The sequence below is a fragment of the Periophthalmus magnuspinnatus genome, chromosome 17 (assembly GCF_009829125.3).
Source record: "Periophthalmus magnuspinnatus isolate fPerMag1 chromosome 17, fPerMag1.2.pri, whole genome shotgun sequence".
Taxonomy (NCBI): Eukaryota; Metazoa; Chordata; class Actinopteri; order Gobiiformes; family Gobiidae; genus Periophthalmus; species Periophthalmus magnuspinnatus.
Window position 1 is genome coordinate 1,306,452 of NC_047142.1, and position 22,083 is coordinate 1,328,534.

The 22,083-nt window shown below is 41.6% G+C and overlaps 1 protein-coding gene across 1 annotated transcript; it reads left to right on the plus strand.

Annotated features, from left to right (window-relative positions):
* The first annotated feature begins 3,904 nt into the window (after positions 1-3,904).
* On the plus strand, positions 3,905-21,933 carry si:dkeyp-68b7.12 (uncharacterized). The gene is made up of 14 exons (XM_055228538.1): positions 3,905-3,979; positions 4,414-4,674; positions 5,145-5,247; positions 6,533-6,677; positions 6,813-6,895; positions 7,025-7,132; positions 7,860-7,978; positions 9,656-9,821; positions 10,457-10,554; positions 10,886-10,954; positions 12,039-12,767; positions 16,989-17,179; positions 17,713-18,881; positions 20,279-21,933. The coding sequence occupies exons 2-14, from the start codon at positions 4,587-4,589 to the stop codon at positions 21,225-21,227; spliced, it is 4,017 nt and encodes a 1,338-aa protein (XP_055084513.1). The 5' UTR covers positions 3,905-3,979; positions 4,414-4,586; the 3' UTR covers positions 21,228-21,933.
* The last annotated feature ends 150 nt before the right edge of the window (positions 21,934-22,083 follow it).

Sequence of the window (22,083 nt, forward strand, 5' to 3'; positions counted from 1 at the left end):
GAGAGGGCGTGTCCAAACGTTTGATCATGAACCTGAGATGTGGGACAAACTAAATCCCCCAGAATTCCAGTGGATTTTTCAGGTGAGAACGAACAAGCTCAAAGAAACTTCCCCCAAATGGGAAACGATTTTGGGAAAAATGTTTATATTTAAATTGTGATGTAGATGATTTTTCTTGATAAAATAGAAGTGTTTTGTTGATGTATTTCCTCATGTTTATGTTTGAACAGAGCTCCACAGTCAACAGCCAAAATAACAAGTTTAATTAATGCTGCACCACGGAACATTTCTCACCACCTGCTGTCTCCATGGAGACGCTATCGCTTCGCCTGAAATAATCCACAGTATTTTGCACTTATTCAATTACAGGTCTATTTATACCATGAAAAACAACTCGCCTCTCCACTGATCTCATCTGGAGCCTGAACCCTGTTTGTCTCCAGGAAAATAGACGTTTAATAATTTAATAGTGTGGAGTAAATAAAGCAAAGACAACTCAGGTTACAGAGTGAAGCTTTAAAGGCATGACAGAGGAGAGACATGTGGTGTTTAGTCCAAGTCTGGTCCCGGTTTAGTCCTGGTTTAGTCCAGTTTTAGTCCTGGTTTAGTCCGTGGATCTGGACCGTGCTCTGACTGTGGATCTCTGTGAAACTGATTTTGTTTTTGTAACTTTACTAAAGATGAACACGTCCTCGTTTCAGGCTGGAGAGTTTAAAGGGCACACACGACACACACGACACACACACGACACACACGACACACACACGACACACACACGACACACACACGACACACACACGACATTTTGGTGATTTTGTTTAATATAAAATTGTGAATACTTTGCTCATGGAACTCATTTTGACTAATTCTACCCAACTCCCGTCTGAAAGACGGATTCACCCAAAGGACAAAACCTCGAGACACAAACAAAGTAATGTGTCTGCGCCATTCAGTGAAGAGTGACCGTCACACTGGAGAAACTAAACACTCCATAAGAGAATGAACCAACACGAGAGAGAGCAGCTCAGGACCACAGTCTGCTGTTCATCTCCATCTCACAGACACTGACCACTGCTTTGAACAGAGAGAGGGTCAGATCTGAGCCACAGAAAAGAAATGGTTTGAGAGGAGAGTTAAAGAAGAGATTTTTGTAGGAAAGACAATCCTTCTTTGGATGTCTGAAGCCTCTATTCCTGTTCAATCTATAACTCCATCCCCAGACCCAAAGCAAACAAAGGAAACAAAGAGAACAATAGAGTGAGCCAGGATGTCAATAGGTGTGAAATCAGCCATTAAGAGCTGAATGATTATGAAAGTGTGACTCAGGCACAGTGCACACTTAAGGTAGTTTAACAGACCGACAGCAGAACCTGTAAACAAACAGGAGTGTTAGCTTTAGCGTGGTTAGCGCCTCCTTCAGACAGATATAAGGCAGTGTCCAGCAGGAATCTGACCAGAACTGAAGAAGAGACTTGGACGAGCAGACAAACGTCTTCAGTCTAAAACTTTTGTCCAGTGACTGAGTCGAGTTTTGCTTTTATCTTAACAAGTTCGTCCTGAGCGCAATAAGAGTCGAGGTGTTTTTAAAAATGCTTTTGACTCATTACTACTTTTTGGATAAACAAAACATGAATGGTCTGTTTTTGTAATACACATATTTCTTTGTAAAAATGGTTCAGATGTGACATATTTTCCTCGTTGTTTCCTCTCAGTCCCTTGTGCCCTCGGACTCTTCAGCCTCTGTGTAAACACTTTATAATCAGTATATTTCTATTTATAATCAGTATATTTCCGTTTATTTTCAGTATATTTCCGTTTATTTTCAGTATATTTCCGTTTATTTTCAGTATATTTCCGTTTATTTTCAGTATATTTCAGTTTATTTTTGGTATATTTCAGTTTATTTTCAGTATATTTCCATGCGTTTGACGAGTTTCATGTGCACAGACACAAACTCAAGCTCCAATGATGTGGAATTATGTTCGTTTCACTTTTTGAGCAGTTTAATCACATTTATCGATATTTATGTTGTTTTCACTCATTTTAACATTTAAATCAGCAAAATGTGACATTTTCCCTTTAAGGCTTTAAAGGTGCACTGTGTCACTTTTCTGGGGTGGGGTCAGACTTCAACATTTGGACAGTTTTAATATTAAAGTGAAACTAAACACTTAAACTCCGCCCACAAACACATTTTAAATACAGCTGCTAAAGGGGGCGGGGCCTGGAGGACTAAAGAGGAGAGGGAGGGGCGGAGTCTGGAGGTATAAGGAACAGTGTGATTGGTCTAACAGGTCTCCAAAGGTCAGACTCCGCCTCTTTAGCCAGGTGTGTGTGTAACCACCTCAAAGGCCCCTGAAGACAGCACACGCTTAGACGAGCACACGTCACTGAAGCACACGCTTAGACGAGCACACGTCACTGAAGCACACGCTTAGACGAGCACACGTCACTGAAGCACACGCTTAGACGAGGACACGTCACTGAAGCACACGCTTAGACGAGGACACGTCACTGAAGCACACGCTTAGACGAGCACACGTCACTGAAGCACACGCTTAGACGAGCACACGTCACTGAAGCACTCGCTTAGACGAGCACACGTCACTGAAGCACTCGCTTAGACGAGCACACGTCACTGAAGCACACGCTTAGACGAGCACACGTCACTGAAGCACACGCTTAGACGAGCACACGTCACTGAAGCACACGCTTAGACGAGCACACGTCACTGAAGCACACGCTTAGACAAGGACACGTCACTGAAGCACATGTTTGACTCTGGACTGTCACCCACCCCCTGTCTCCGCCCACTGCTCTGTACTTCACTTGTGCTTTAGGGCCTCGTAGGTTTAAAAAAATGTCCCATAGCCATTTTTCAACAATAACAGTGTTTTACATTGAACAAACTCCACTTAAGTTAAAGTTTATTATGAAATACTTTTGTCACGATACTAAAATTTCAAACTCTATTTCAGTACGAGGGAATAGACTCGATAAAACTGATGAAGACTCTTTATTTAGACTAGAATGTGCTGCTCCACATTAAAGTCTGTCAGTGGGACTTTTATATGAGCTTTAGTGTCGATTAATATCTGATTTTCGATACTTTTCACAGCTCTGTTATTAAATATCAAAATCATGTGTCTCCTTTAATGATATTTATTTCTTTTCCGTCTCGTTTCCTTCTTTGCCGTGGAGTCTGCTCGTCTCTATAATCTATAAAACTCTTTCTATGCAAAAACAAACTCTATATTTATGTACAAACTGCCGATGTCTTACTTTTGTACAAATATTTGTCTAAACTGGTGAAATAAGCACATGACGTTTGGATGATTCAATAACAATTATCTTTTACCTAAAGTTTGAGTTTTCTGTTTTTTTTTTTCTTGGGGTGAGGCCATTTTGATCCACCAATAGACCTGGTTTAGTCCTGGTTTAGTCCTGGTTTAGTCCTGGTTTAGTCCTGGTTTAGTTCTGGTTTAGTCCTGGTTTAGTCCTGGTTTTGTCCTGGTTTAGTCCTGGTTTAGTCCTGGTTTAGTCCTGGTTTAGTCCTGGTTTAGTTCTGGTTTAGTCCTGGTTTAGTCCTGGTTTAGTTCTGGTTTAGTTCTGGTTTTGTCCTGGTTTTGTCCTGGTTTAGTCCTGGTTTAGTCCTGGTTTAGTTCTGGTTTAGTTCTGGTTTTGTCCTGGTTTAGTCCTGGTTTAGTTCTGTTTCAGACCTGTCTTAGTACCAGTTCTGGTCTGATGCTGGTTTAGGTCTGCTCCACCTCATGTGTTCACTGAAGCTGTTTGACTCTTTACTGAAGCTGTTTGACTCTTTACTGAAGCTGTTTGACTCTTTACTGAAGCTGTCTGAAGCTCTTCTATAACTTGTCACATACAGAAGTGATTTCCATATCGACGTGAACGAGTCAGGAAGTGGAGAAGGGAAGTGGTTTGGTTGCGTCACGTTGATTCTGCTGCACGTCGCAAACTCAAGGTACGAACAACATTTTTCATGAAATTTAAAGTTTTAAAAGCTGTAGATATTTAGACCAGACGTGTGTGAAAGCTGCACGTGTGAGTCAGAGCAGAGACACAAACACAAGGTTCATCTTTTATAAAGTTTGAACGACTTCCGCCCGTCAACAAAATGGACCACACTGTCTCAGACGAGGCTCAGCAGCTTCACGTTCAAACTCTGTGTTTAGAGACAAACTTTGGTTTAAAATGTGTTGAAATATTTGAACTTAACTTGGGAGAAGTTTTGACAGTTTAGACGGTGTTAGTCTCAGGAGAGATGGAAGTTTATGAGCAGATACAAGTGAAGGGTGTGGCCAAGACGTGAAATTAAATATATTGAAGTGAAGTTTTGGACAAGATGAAAAAACTGAAACTGTCTCATTATAAAGTGCATTTTTGTGTTTGTCACAGAAACTCGAATAATGTCCTAAAAACATCTGGGAGGAGCAAAAACCTGCAGGACGACAGAGACACAGAGACACAGGAGGAAACACCGGAGGACGACGGAGCAAGACTCTAAAATGTTCAACATTGTATTAGTTTTGAAATTTTGAAAAAAAATTGGGAATTTTTTAAAACTAAAAATGAGGCGAGTTCGAAGAAAAGGAGCAAATAAAGACAAAGTGTTTGGCTGTGATTTAATGGAGCATCTCACAGCCACAAACCAGGACGGTGAGTTTCCTCAGGTTTAAACTTCTGACCAGGACCCACTGTACTCGAGTAACTTTACAATAATATTACTCAAGGAAAAGTACAAAGTACAAGAAATGACTCAAGTAAGAGGAAAATAATAATTTAGATAATTCCACAGTGTATAAAATTACAATTATTCTTAAGCGCTGACACACTGGTCTGTTTCACACTGGTCGGTGTCACACTGGTCTGTGTCACACTGGTCTGTTTCACACTGGTCTGTGACACACTGGTCTGTGACACACTGGTCTGTGACACACTGGTCTGTGACACACTGGTCTGTGTCACACTGGTCTGTTTCACACTGGTCTGTGTCACACTGGTCTGTGACACACTGGTCTGTGACACACTGGTCTGTGACACACTGGTCTGTGTCACACTGGTCTGTGACACACTGGTCTGTGTCACACTGGTCTGTGTCACACTGGTCTGTGGTTGGTCTGTTTCAGTTCCTGTCGTCCTGAGGAGCTGTAGTGAGTTTGTGGAGGGTCATGGGATCGTGGACGGCATCTACAGACTGTCAGGAGTGTCCTCCAACATCCAGAAGCTCAGGTCAAATAAAGTCACACAACCTCAGTACAATATAATATATTATATAACACGACACACACACTGAGTGTCACACACAGAGTGTCACACACACACAGTGTCACACACACAGAGTGTCACACACAGAGTGTCACACACAGAGTGTCACACACACACAGTGTCACACACACACAGTGTCACACACACACAGTGTCACACACACAGAGTGTCTCACACACACAGAGTGTCACACACACAGAGTGTCTCACACACACAGAGTGTCACACACACAGAGTGTCTCACACACACAGAGTGTCACACACACACAGTGTCACACACACAGAGTGTCACACACACAGAGTGTCACACACACAGAGTGTCACACACAGAGTGTCTCACACACACAGAGTGTCACACACACAGAGTGTCTCACACACACAGAGTGTCACACACACACAGTGTCACACACACAGAGTGTCACACACACAGAGTGTCACACACACAGAGTGTCTCACACACACAGAGTGTCTCACACACACAGAGTGTCACACACACAGAGTGTCACACACACAGAGTGTCACACACTCCTCCTGCACACAGCCTGAGCTCGTCTGAGTCTCAAACCAAACAGGGCTGGACCTGCTTCACACTGGGACTGGAGACCAGTGGTGATACCAGGCCACAGTGGGGCAGTGGCAAAAACTGTAGTTGTGTCCTTAGGCAAGACACTTCAGCCGCACTGCCCTGTGTGAGTGTGAGTGTGTGTCTGTTTTTAAACAGCTCATGTCCAGGAGCCTGTGTCAGTCTGAGCTCATCGTCCTGTTTAGTTTGATTTTACACAAAAAAGTGAAAGTGACTTTTTGAAAAACTGTTGGCTAATGCTAATGCTAATGCTAATGCTAATGCTAGCCTGTGACTGTGATGTTATTTGAGAGCGACTTGTTTAACAGCACAGATCATCTCTCCTGTTGTTGTCCAGATAAATCAGCTCTTTATGGTCAGATTAAAACAAAACTCAGATTAAAGTTGAGCTTGAGTCTCAGAGACTCAGACAGAGCAGTGCCTCCAGTTAGCGTCACATCCACAGAGAATGACCTCAGCTGTAGAGTATCAATATAGTCCACTGAAGAGCAGGCCTGTGCGGTCAGGGGTCAGGGGTCAGGGTGGACGTGTGGACACAGTCGTTGTATGTGTGTGTTATATTTGTGTGTTTATGTGTGTGTTGTATTTGTGTGTTTATGTGTGTGTTGTGTTTGTGTGTTGTGTTTATGTGTTGTATTTGTGTGTTTATGTGTGTGTTGTTTCTCAGGTCGGACTTTGAGAGCGACTCGTGTCCTGACCTGAATAAGGACACGTACCTTCAGGACATACACTGTGTCAGTTCTCTGTGTAAGGCGTATTTCAGAGAACTGCCCAACCCTCTGCTCACCTACCAGCTCTACGACAAGTTCGCCGTGAGTCCAACCACAAACACCTGTTATTATTATTAATATTGTTATTATTATTATTATTGTTATTGTTATTGTTATTATTATTATTATATTATTATTATTATTATTTCTGTTTTTGAGGTCTAAATGTTTACACAGGAGGCTGTGGCTCTTAAACTGGAGGAGGAGCGACTGGTGAAGATCAGAGATGTGCTCAAAGAACTGCCCCCTCCTCACTACAGGTGAACTGTCAGAAAACACACTCGACGTGGAGTTGGTTCTGTACAGAGTACTTGTACTTTGACCCAGTTGTATACAAGTACACACAGTTTGTACACACAGTTATATTCACGTCCTGATGTCTTTTTCAGGACGCTCGAGTTCCTGATGCGTCACTTGGTTCGAGTGGCGTCTTTCGCCTCAGAGACAAACATGCACTCAAGAAACCTCGCCATCGTCTGGGCCCCCAACCTGCTGCGGTCAGTGACTCTAAACTTTAAACTTTAAACCTGCTGCGGTCAGTCCAAAGAGACTAATCCTCTAAATACCGCCCTACACTCCACACAGGGGGCGCTGTGGGGCTCTGGTTGTTGCTTTATCTGTTTGTTTCACTGTGGGATTTTCTGACTTTCTCTCGGTTCAATCAACAATTTTGTAAAGTTCAGAAAAAAGAAGAAACTTTACAAAAATAAATTGAAACAAAGTCGATAAACTGGGCAGAACCTGGAGGACTTAATAATAAAACTACAATAAAATAAACGACAGCTGACATCATCAACATTCCCTCAGGATGTGACGCTAACTGTAGGCACTGCTCTGTCTGAAGCTGTTACTTGAGTCTGATGTTTATTTTAACACAAAGTGATTTATCTGAACTACAGCAGGTGTAGTTCCTTCTGTTAAACAAGCCCCTCTCAGATAACATCACAGCCACAAGCTAGCGTTAGCATTAGCATTAGCATTAGCATGAGCATTAGTTTTTCAGTGAGTCACTTTCATGTTCAGGACCGTGAGCTCAGACGGACACAGGCTCTGAACATGATTCTTTAAATACAGTTTGTGTTTTTTTTGTAGTTTTCAGATTTTGTCAGTGTTTTGTGTCACCGTGGTAACTGCTGAACATTCCGACATAGACACACACACACAGATCCCCTCAGCAGCACTGTGATGTCGTCTCAGTGCGTGTTCTCGTGTGTTTTGGTGCAGGTCGAAGGAGATCGAGGTGTCTGGGTTTAACGGCACGGCGGCGTTCATGGAGGTCAGAGTTCAGTCCATCGTCGTGGAGTTTATCCTCACACACGTCACACAACTGTTTCCTGAACCAGGTCAGACTCTGTCCAATGTCTGATAATAATAATAATAACAATAATAATGATAATAATAATAATAATAATGAGGACCATCGAGTTTCATAGTGAACCTTTCATTCCTTCTTTAAATTTCACATAAATAACTTTCTATCACTTCTGTGTCTCTTCATCTTTTTCGTCGACGCCTTTTCACGTCTCACTTTTAAAAAATATTTTCGTGGTAATAATTGACACGTGTGAAGTCCCGCCTCTTTTCTCTTCTGCAAAGTAAATGACTTTATCACAAACTTGGGCTGTGTCCCATTTCTGTTCACTCTCTCCTTAAGTCCTTGAGTCCTCGTTTCCCCGTTTCCTTGTTTCCTCGTTTCCTTCACTCTGAATCACAACATTCATCAGGGAAATCAGATTTAATACAGATGATGAAAACTAAAATAAACACGGGTAAAGTGCACATTTTTATTGTATTGTATTGTAAACTTGGGTTTAGACAATTTTCCTGACTCTCTTTTATTATAATTATATTTTTACAGTTTCTATGGCGCTCAGCCCCGCCCACTTCAGCGTCCTCTGCTTTATTTTCCCCCAGACTTTTTAAAAGACTCAAATATTAAGAATTCAAAGACCTCGCGGAGGCTAACCAGCTACATGCTAATCAGGCACATGCTAATCAGCTACATGCTAAATAATGCACATAACACTGTTGTTTTAAGCTCATTTAAAAAAGAAGATGCTGTGAAATGTTTGAAAAATTCAGAGGTTTATAAAGTTTCATCTGATTAATTTTCATTTTATTTTAAGTCTGTGGGAAAATGAAGGACAAATGTAAATCTGGAGCGGGGGGCGGGTTTAAATTGCGCCAATGGAAGCCCCGCCCAGTAAAATGTCATTGTATCAAAAATATGTCACGTCAGGACATGTAAAAATTATATTATGGCCCCGCCCTAAACCACACAGACCCCGCCCTAAACCACACAGGCCCCGCCCTAAACCACACAGGCCCCGCCCTAAACCACACAGGCCCCGCCCTAAACCACACAGGCCCCGCCCTAAACCACACAGGAAGTTGGCCACATTGGATCAAACCCAGGACAAAATCTCTCATAATTTTCTTTTGACGTCTCCTCCAACAGTTTTCATCAAAAACACTTCAAACTTTGCCAAAAGACACAAAACCCATGTGTAATAAAAGAATATCAAAAACATTTTAAATCAAATGTTTTGTAAATGATTTATCAGCTGCAGAATGAGATATTAAAGGGGCTGAATCTTATTCCTCACTGACCTTCTGTGATCTGAACATTTCACTTATCCAGAGCAGTGAGTTTATAAGATCTTTTTACACCTGAGTTTTGCTGTCACAGTAAATCTAAAAGCAACTAGCATCCTAATGCACACTTCCTACTTATCAGACATTAAAACACTTTGATGGAGACGCTGCACAGTGAACTTTGACCTCAGCAGCTGTTTATACAGTTTATACAGACAGAGACACATTTAGCTCAAACACATCAGAAAAGAAAGAGTTAACAGTAAAAACACCTCGGCCCCGTCTCGCGTCTGGGAGGACGACATCATTGTCTAGACTCAGAAAAGCACCAATAGGAAACGTCCTGTCCTCTGTGGCTCTTTTTGTTAAAATGTTTGATCAGACGTCGGACGCAGTCGTAGAGCTAAAGGTGTCGTGTGTTTCAGGTGTGTCCACCGAGAGGAGGAAGTCCCTCCCCTCTCCGTCCATCCTGTCCAATCAGGACGAGCTGTTCTTCAAACCACACCCCACAGTGAACATCGGCAACCTGAGCCCCGGGGACGGCCCTCTGCCCATACGGCCCTATCACGCAATCATCGAGGGCACTGACAAGTGAGACAATCGACACGTTCACAAATATATTAGACAGATAAAGATTTACTTTCTCAAATAAAAATGATTTTACTGTTTTAAAAACATAAAGAAATTTACTTTAAGCTGCACCAGACACACATTCAGCGTCCAAACTATTCACCGCGATTACAACAAATACAACACGTTTAGAGCTGAAACTGGGCATCAGGCCAATGCTAACAACAGCTAGCATGCTAACATCAACAGCTAGCATGCTAATAACAACAGCTAGCATGCTAACATCAACAGCTAGCATGCTAATAACAACAGCTAGCATGCTAACATCAACAGCTAGCATGCTAATAACAACAGCTAGCATGCTAACATCAACAGCTAGCATGCTAATAACAACAGCTAGCATGCTAACATCAACAGCTAGCATGCTAATAACAACAGCTAGCATGCTAACACCAGAATGAGCTCCTCCTTCATGGATAAAAACACTTTCTAACTGGGTGTAGATCGTCTCATGGTGACGCTGTAGGAGGAGATTTTAAATCTGAACTGGGGAAAAACACTTTTATTCCGTGTCAGATCTGACCGTCTCTTTAACTGTGTTTCAGTTTTAGTTTTTGTCGTTTAATCGTAAATAAACCTGTGACGTTTCTGCTCAGGAGAAAAGGTTCTCTGAAGGGCAGGAAGTGGATGTCCATCTTTAACATCGGCGGACGGTTCCACGAGACGCGTCGTCGACACAAACACTCCACGAAAGGTACAGACACTTAAAGCTGCACTGTGGAGCTTTTCTGACGGGGCGGTCGGCTCCCTGCTTGTTTCCATGGAGATGTCATGGATTTGATCATGTATTTTGTATTTATTTATTATTTAACTCAACCGTTTTTATTTAAATATTTAATATACCTTGAAAAACTCACCTTCCTACTGTGAGCGGGGTCGCCTCTCCACAGATCAGACCAGTAGCTTGGCCCTTTTTTATATCACCTGTTTGTTTCCATAAACACACTTTGAATGCCATACTGTGGAACATTCCTCATTAATGTCTATTCATGTTTTTCTGACCTATTCTTTAACTTGTTTTTCAGAAAAAGAACATCCCACCCTGAGGTCAGCGCGGAGCATGGACTCACTCAGCTCCTCCTCCAACAACAACGGTACGATACTGTCGATACTGTCGATACTGTCGATACTGTTTATACTGTCGATACTGTTTATACTGTCGATACTGTCGATACTGTCGATACTGTTTATACTGTCGATACTGTTTATACTGTCGATACTGTCGATACTGTCGATACTGTTTATACTGTCGATACTGTTTATACTGTCGATACTGTCGATTCGATAACATCAGTGATTCTGTCCTCATGTAAATAAAACTGCACAAACGTTTTTTCTCAGCCTAAATAATCTCTTTATTAAACCTTAAAGGGGCAGTTTTCAGATGAAAGCACATAAAACATTTATGGATTCAGCTTTTTATGTGATGTCCAAACTTTATTTTAAAAACAGTTTGATAAAAATGATCCAAATGTGTTTTGTAAAAATACAAGTTCATTATTATGCAACATTTTGGACCAATATCATCCAGTAAATCGTCTTATTACAACAATTTATAAACCAGAATGAGATATCGGCTCAACCTAGAGGTCGATATCCAATCCTCCAAAATGGTCGATATAAGCGCCGATATACACACCAGTGTTGTATCGGTGCGTCCGGAATCACGCGTTTGGGAGATTTACTGTTTTTGAAATAAATATCTGTAGTTCCACAGGCCCCGCCCCTCACTCTGAGATTATAGAACACGACACACATCTGCGTACGTCATACCTACGCGCGCCCCCGGCATCTCGCCCCACTATTTGAGAACCACCGCCTTAAGCGCTTGCTGCGTGTGAACGGCGCATTTAAGTTGGGCGGGTACCTCCATAGGCACATCAAAGGTGCATTTGTCAAATTGGGACACGGCGGGCCTCTGGAGTCCACAAATCATATGAGTCGGGTGTGTGTCTTGACCTCCGCCGAACCCCTGAGACTCACCAAACCCACGTTAAGAACCACTGGTCTAAGGGACGAGATGTTGTAGCGGATTTGACTTTTTTAATTTGCTTTTTGAAAGACAAAGTCTGGTCCAAACGAACCCCCAGATACTTTGTCTCTGTTGTGTTTAGTTTTCTTCCGTTGACAAAGACGTTAGTCATTTATTTGTGTAACACTGACGTCTTCTTTCCTCAGACCCCAAACGTTCCCCGCGCCCTCCCTCCTCCCACCTCTCGCCCCTCGCCATCCCCCACTCACAGCCGACAGCTCCGCCCGATCCCGCGCCCTCCTCTTCACCACAAGGGGGCAGTATGTACGCCGTCACCTACCGCAGAGGCACCGGACTGGTCAACACCGGGACCCAGGGCACTTACACGGCCCTCGACCCAGAGGGACTAGGACCCGGTCCGGAGCCCGTCCAGACTCGATCCCCCGGGATATCGGCCAAAGCGGAACGAAGGATCGCCATGCACATCACCGGACCCACCATGGTCACCGTCCCGCTGCACATCACCTCTAATTTAGCCTTTGGAGTTCTGCAGGGAGGAGGCGCAGACCGGATCATTCACAGAGGACGAGACAAGGAGCAAGGAGACGCCAGGAGTGAAAAGAGAAGAAGAGAGGAGGAGAAGAAGGAGGAAGAGGAGGACCCGGACACAAAGACTGTTCTGGAAAATAGTGAGGATGGAGGAGAGAAAGATGAGAGAGAGGGAGGAGGAGAGGAGGAGGGACCAGGAGGAAAGGAGGGACCAGGAGGAAAGGAGGGACCAGGAGGAAAGGAGGGAGGAGGAGAGGACAGAGAGAAGACTGGGAGAGGACAGTGTCAGTGGGAAATGGACTCACTGACCAAGACACGATCCAAAAGTCAAAGGTCAAACTCAGACCAACAAAACAAAGATGAGGCCCCAGAGGAGGAGTACGAGGGTAAGACGCCCGCCGAGCCTTTGAGCAAGACACTTATTCACTTCACACAATACAATACAACACAATACAACACAACACAACACGATACAACACAACACAACTCAATACAACACGATACAACTCAATACAACACAACACGATACAACAAAACACAACTCAATACAACACAACACGATACAACACAACACGATACAACACAACACAACACGATACAACACAACACAACTCAATACAACACAACACGATACAACACAACACGATACAACACGATACAACACGATACAACACAACTCAATACAATACAACACAACTCAATACAACACAACACGATACAACTCAATACAACACAACTCAATACAACACAACACAATACAATACAACTCAATACAACACAACACGATACAACACAACTCAATACAACACAACACAACACGATACAACACAACACAATACAACACAACTCAATACAACACAACACGATACAACTCAATACAACACAACTCAATACAACACAACACAATACAATACAACTCAATACAACACAACACGATACAACACAACTCAATACAACACGATACAACTCAATACAACACAACACGATACAACAAAACACAACACGATACAACACAACACAATACAACAAAACACAACACGATACAACACAACACAATACAATACAACACAATACAACACGATACAACACGATACAACACAACTCAATACAATACAACACAACTCAATACAACACAACACGATACAACACAACACAATACAACACGATACAACTCAATACAACACAACACGATACAACACAACACAATACAACACGATACAACACAACACAATACAACACGATACAACTCAATACAACACAACACGATACAACAAAACACAACACGATACAACACAACACGATACAACACAACTCAATACAACACAACACGATACAACACAACACAACTCAATACAACACAACACAACTCAATACAACACAATACAACACAACACAACTCAATACAACACAATACAACACAACACAATACAATACAACTCAATACAACACAACACAATACAATACAACTCAATACAACACAATACAACACAACACAACACAATACAACACAACTCAATACAACACAACACAACTCAATACAACACGATACAACTCAATACAACACAACACGATACAACACAACTCAATACAATACAACACGATACAACACAACACAACTCAATACAACACAATACAATACAACTCAATACAACACAATACAACACAACACAACACGATACGATACAACACAACTCAATACAACACAACTCAATACAACACGATACAACTCAATACAACACAACACGATACAACACAACTCAATACAATACAACACAACTCAATACAACACGATACAACACAACACAATACAATACAACACAACTCAATACAACACGATACAACACAACAAAACACAACACGATACAACACAACACAATACAATACAACACAATACAACACGATACAACACAACACAATACAATACAACACAACTCAATACAACACGATACAACTCAATACAACACAACACGATACAACAAAACACAACACGATACAACACAACACAATACAATACAACACAACTCAATACAACACGATACAACTCAATACAACACAACACGATACAACAAAACACAACACGATACAACACAACACAATACAATACAACACAATACAACACAACACAACACAATACAATACAACTCAATACAACACAACACAACACAACACAATACAATACAACTCAATACAACACAATACAACACAACACAACACAATACAATACAACTCAATACAACACAATACAACACAACACAACACAATACAATACAACTCAATACAACACAATACAACACAACACAACACAATACAATACAACTCAATACAACACGATACAACACAACTCAATACAACACAACACAATACAACAAAACACAACACGATACAACACAACACAATACAATACAACACAACTCAATACAACACGATACAACTCAATACAACACAACACGATACAACACAACTCAATACAATACAACACGATACAACACAACACAACTCAATACAACACAACACGATACAACACAACACAATACAACAAAACACAACACGATACAACACAACACAATACAATACAACACAACTCAATACAACACAACACAACTCAATACAACACAACACAATACAATACAATACAATACAACACAACACAACTCAATACAACACAACACAACACAATACAATACAACTCAATACAACACAACACAACACGATACAACACAACACAACTCAATACAACACGATACAACACAACACAACACAATACAACACAACTCAATACAACACAACACGATACGATACAACACAACTCAATACAACACAACACGATACGATACAACACAACTCAATACAATACAACACAACACAATACAATACAACACAACTCAATACAACACAACACGATACAACACAACACGATACAACAAAACACAATACAATACAACACAACTCAATACAACACGATACAACAAAACACAACACGATACAACACAACACGATACAACACAACTCAATACAACACAACACGATACAACACAACACAATACAACACAACACAACACGATACAACACAACTCAATACAACACAACTCAATACAACACAACACAATACAACACGATACAACTCAATACAACACAACACGATACAACAAAACACAACACGATACAACACAACACGATACAACAAAACACAATACAATACAACACAACACAATACAATACAACACAATACAATACAACACAATACAATACAACACAATACAATACAACACAACACGATACAACACAACACAATACAACACAACACAATACAACACAACTCAATACAACACAATACGATACAACACAACACAATACAACACAACACAATACAACACAACACAACACAACACAATACAACACAACTCAATACAACACAACACGATACAACACAACACGATACAACACAACACAACACAATACAACACAACACAACTCAATACAACACAACACGATACAACACAACACAACACAACACAACACAATACAACACAATACAACACAATACAACACAACACAATACAACACAACTCAATACAACACAACACGATACAACACAACACGACACAACACAATACAACACAACACGATACAACACAACACAACACAACACGATACAACACAACACAACTCAATACAACACGATACAACACAACACAACACAATACAACACAACTCAATACAACACAACACGATACGATACAACACAACTCAATACAACACAACACAACACGATACGATACAACACAACTCAATACAACACAACTCAATACAACACAATACAACACAATACAATACAATACAACACAACACAATACAATACAACACAACTCAATACAACACAACACGATACAACAAAACACAACACGATACAACACAACACGATACAACAAAACACAATACAATACAACACAACTCAATACAACACGATACAACACAACACGATAAAACACAACTCAATACAACACAACACGATACAACACAACACAATACAACACAACACAACACGATACAACACAACTCAATACAACACAACTCAATACAACACAACACAATACAACACGATACAACTCAATACAACACAACACGATACAACAAAACACAACACGATACAACACAACACGATACAACAAAACACAATACAATACAACACAACACAATACAATACAACACAATACAATACAACACAATACAATACAACACAACACGATACAACACAACACAATACAACACAACACAATACAACACAACACAATACAACACAACTCAATACAACACAATACGATACAACACAATACAACACAACACAATACAACACAACACAACACAACACAATACAACACAACTCAATACAACACAACACGATACAACACAACACAACACAATACAACACAACACAACTCAATACAACACAACACGATACAACACAACACAACACAACACAATACAACACAATACAACACAATACAACACGATACAACACAACACAACTCAATACAACACAACTCATTCAAAATATCTTGGGTTTACGATTGACGGCCAGTTATGTCATGATGCTTGCCTCTCCACAGATATGGCTGGGATGAAAGGACGTCACTGTGAACAGGAGCCAGGAGCTGTAGAAGACTCTGCGTTTGACCCACAGGAGGCGCTAAACTCCAGTGAAGTGGACGACCTCACTTTGTCCGGATACGTTCAGGACAACTTTGACTTTCTGGACCAAATGGACTGTAGCATCATGGACTGCAGCGTGTCCAGCCAGGTCTGTGTTTATGGAGCCTCATTTAAATATTTAGAATAATATAAATGTAAATTAAACTGGGATAATGTCGGACATCTAGAGCAGGAGTCATGACCTTTAACCCCCAAAGAGCCACGTGGACCCGGTTTCCACGGAAAAGAAAACACTGAGTTTGATCTAAGAAAACTGAATATAATGTTTTTTTTACCTTTACGTTCCACCTTGTGATGTCATCATGTGGTGATACAGGAAGTGCTCCACTGTGTTTTTAAACTCCACACACCTTCACCTTCACCAGCTTTATGACATCACAAGGTGGAACAGAGCGTTTTGATCTTTGCAGACAGACCATTGTTAATTAAAGGTGTTTATTTTTCAAACATGTTTCTTACTGTGAAAGTGGGGTTGCCTCTCCACAGATATGACCCGTAATTTGGCCTGATGTTGCTTATTCCAGTGGACAGACGTTTAATGCCCTGTAGTGGAACTTTCTAGTCAAAGCAGTGTAACCGTAAAGTATCAACATAAATCCATTCTTCTGTTTTTTGTTTCAGGTCACTGAGTTTTCTGTGGAGCCTCCGGGACACTACGATGAAGAGTACGAAATCATGGACCAATCACATCCCAGTCCAACCCAATTAACCACTCCCCTTTCTGTCATAGCCCCTCCCACTTCCCCCGTAGCCCCTCCCACACACATGAGCCCGCCTCGTCTCACCGTGGACATTTACAATCATCACACCAAGTCTCTGAGTCTGCCGTACATTACATCGCCAACGCCGCGTCCGGACGAGTGCAGCTCCGAGGACGCCACGGCGAGCGACGAGCGCGAGTACACGAGCAGCAGCGACGAAGAGGAGGAGGATGAAGGCATGTTTGTGAAAAGTTTACCGTCCGATTTCTTTCTGAGTAATTTAACAAATACAGAAATACAAGTCGACGATGGAGATCACGAGCAAAGTGTTTTAGACGAACAAGATTCACAAAGTCGTCAAGTTTCCATCGAGGAGAAGGATGAAAATGTGTTTGTGAAAAGTTTATCGTCTCATTTCTGCGTAAATAACTTGACAAATACAGAAATACAAGTGGATGATGGTGCGAGCGTCGAAGATGCACAGAACGATGAGCTGGAAACTCCACAAAGTCTCCAACACGAGACTTTGGTCCAAGAAAATCAAAACGCACTTTGTCAAACGAGCAAGTCGCCGGACGAAGATCTGCACGACCCACAGAGTCAGTCTGGAGGAGGTGAAACTGTAGGAGGTGAAACTGTAGGAGGTGAAACTGCAGGAGGTGAAACTGGAGGAGGTGAAACTGTAGGAGGTGAAACTGGAGGAGGTGAAACTGGAGGAGGTGAAACTGGAGGAGGTGAAACTGGAGGAGGTGAAACTGGAGGAGGTGAAACTGTGGAGATGCACAAAGACGAGCCTGATGCAGCTGAAACTTTGGCAGAATTTGAGGAAAGAAAACACAGACAAACGTCAGAAAGTTTAGAAGAAACAGGACCAGATGTAAATAAAGAGGTGCTATATCAAACTCCTGAACCAGAGAACGACGACTTGGACGTCGCTGAAAGTGAAACTGTCGTCATGGAAGAAACTGAAACACATGGATCAGACCAAGAAGAAGATTTGGAAGCTCAGTGTGAACAGGAAGTGGTTGCTAAAGAAGTGAAAAGGCACGAAGAAGATCGTTATGAGGAAATAGACACGAGTGTTACAAGGTGAGTTTGTGTTTGAATGTGTTTTATTTATGTTTTTTTTAATTCAGAAAACGGTTGATTTATGAAAATTAAAAGAAATACATGGTGGTATTTGATGTAATTTAGGTTCAAGCGGCACAGAATCAGTGAGAAAGCTCTTGTGATGAGGCAGGTGAGATCTGAGTGATGTTTTAAGTGTCTTGCTCCATGGCTCTGGGGCAGTGGTGTCACGATATGTAAATCTCATGGTACGATGTTCATTTCACGATATAAAATGTATTGTGATGTTTTGGAGAAGCTAACAGATGCTAACAGAACTGAAGAAATGCTACGTTTTCCTTTTAAAAATCCTTTAGTGTAAAACGTCACAGTCCACAGACAGAGCAGTGCCTCCAGTTGTCCCTGTCTCTGTTGAAACTGAACACAAGGTTGTGGTTTATGCACTTCTCTTTTTTAACAGTTGACATTCATTTATGACAAATTAGAGAAGGAAACTGCACGAGCTGTTTTATGTTTCAGTGCGATTCAGCTCCTCTGTTTCTGTGATTTAAGTTTCTGTAAATGAACCAGATGAAAAACAAACTGCACCAGGACAGAGCTCCTCAAAAGAACTGAACATGTGTGTTCAGTGCATGTGTGTTCAGTACATGTGTGTTCAGTGTATGTGTGTTCAGTGCACGTGTGTTCAGTGTATGTGTGTTCAGTGCATGTGTGTTCAGTACATGTGTGTTCAGTGCATGTGTGTTCAGTACATGTGTGTTCAGTGTATGTGTGTTCAGTACACGTGTGTTCAGTGCACGTGTGTTCAGTGTATGTGTGTTCAGTGCACGTGTGTTCAGTGCATGTGTGTTCAGTACATGTGTGTTCAGTACACGTGTGTGTTCAGTACATGTGTGTTCAGTACACGTGTGTTCAGTGCACGTGTGTTCAGTGTATGTGTGTTCAGTGCATGTGTGTTCAGTACATGTGTGTTCAGTACATGTGTGTTCAGTGTATGTGTGTTCAGTGTATGTGGGTTCAGTGTATGTGTGTTCAGTGCATGTGTGTTCAGTACATGTGTGTTCAGTACATGTGTGTTCAGTGCACGTGTGTTCAGTGTATGTGGGTTCAGTACATGTGTGTTCAGTGTATGTGTGTTCAGTACATGTGTGTGGTCACTTCCCTTTGAGCCGCTGAAATAAAACACTGATACTGTGACTCGATCTTATCGATACTTCGGTCGATCCGATATCGTGATATTTCAGCTCTGGGTTTAACTGGAGCCTGTGACACTTCAGGGAAATATGGTTCAGTTTATTTTTTATTTCTTATTATTGAAAATGTTTGTATTTATTTTGAAAGTTCATTTATTGAACATCAGGTCCGTTGTTACATCAACTTAATTTATTTTATGATTTATTTTTGTGGTTTTATTGCAGTTTTGAAGCGGCCGACAGAGACACAGACGAACCTGCTCCAGTCTGTGACATAATGGACCGAGTGGATCATGTACCTGAAGAACACGTCACATTTTATAATCCTCTGTGTCAGGAGGAAGAGGAAACTACAGGCGGCCATTTTGATTCAGCGAAACAGGAAGTTTGTGACGACGCTGAGCAGATCGTCCCGTCTGAACCGGACGAACGAGTCGATGTCGTAATCGAGCTGCAAGAACAATCTGATCATGAAGATATTTTTGAAAATGAAATTGTCAAACAAGAAACTATTGATAAACTCGATAATATTTGGGACGATCGAGGTGAAGTGATCGAGGATTTAGAGACACGAGCGAAAGTGGAAATATCAACGGACGACGACGAAACAGAAACTGAAACGACGACAGACGTAAATAATGTGGAAAATGAGACAATTGTTTTGCAAAACAACAAATCTGAAATAAATATTAAACTTGAGGATGAACATTTTGAGATGGAACAGAACCAAGATGTTGCTAATGATGCTAATGCTAAAGATATAATAGACAAACACGGCCACGCGTCTCCAAACGTCCCTCAGCCCGAGGAACCTCTGGACAAAGAGGTGCATTCTGGGAAAGGCGTCAGGAGCAAAGTTGTAACGACAAAATTACCAAAATTTTATCAGGTTAAAGCCGTCCCCATCGTCCCGCCGAAACCACAGCACTGCAAGCTAACAGCGCTAATGCTACGTCAACATCAACAGCAAAAGGAACGAGCCCGAGAGGAGCGGGTGAGCCACGGCGCGGAGCCGGAGGAGCCGGCGAACACGGCGCCACGAGCGATGGAGCGACGGCGAGACGGCGACGACAGACACAGCCCTCAGAGCATGTGTTTCGACGAGGCCGTGGCCATCGCAACTCTACGGAGAGGAAGAGCGAGGGACAGCGACAGAGACAGGCAAAAAGAATAGAAAAAAACTGAGCGCGACATTCTCTGGGGGTGTGATGCTAACTGTAGGCACTGCTCTGTCTGAGGCTCTGTTTAATCTGAGCTTTATTTTAACACCATTTGACCACAAAGAACTGACTTAGTTGGAATTTCATCAGGTGAGACATGCACACAGTTTACAGCCCTAAGCTAGCATTAGCATTAGCATTAGCATTAGCGTTAGCCTCTCACCTTTTTGTGTAAAATCAAACTGAAACATAAACATTCAGATCAGACTCCTGGACACGAGCTTTTTAAAAACAGTCTGGAGTTTTCCGTCTTAAAACTTATTTGACAGTGTTTGCTAAATGTGTGCACGGTGTCACCATGGTAACCGCAGAGCTTTCTGCCACAGACATACATGCAAAACACCCCCAGTGTGATGTATTAATGTGAATTTGGGCAGTGGGAGAAGAGTGGAGTCCAGAGTGAAGCTCTGCCTGGAAAGTTACACATCAGAGCTTTCCAGTGGAAAATCCAACGCAGTGACATCTCCATGGAGACAAGCAGACGACCCTGGAACTTTATTTATAACAGAACAGAACCAAAGTGTTATTAAAACAATACAAACTCAGTTTACTTAAGAACAAATCTGGTAAAACGTCGACGTCTCAAACTGTGAAGAGAAAAGAGATTTACAAACAGCAGAGGAAAAGTTCCACACTGCAGCTTTAGGTTTATCTGACACATTATTTTGAGTCATCCCTGATTCTGATTCAGTCGACGTTTCTCCAGCCGCACGAGGCCAAAGGTCCATGTTTTTATTTGTGTGATTATGTTTTTTACAGTTTGAGTGGGACATGTCCTTATATTTTTGTAAACTGTAAACTGCAGAGGAC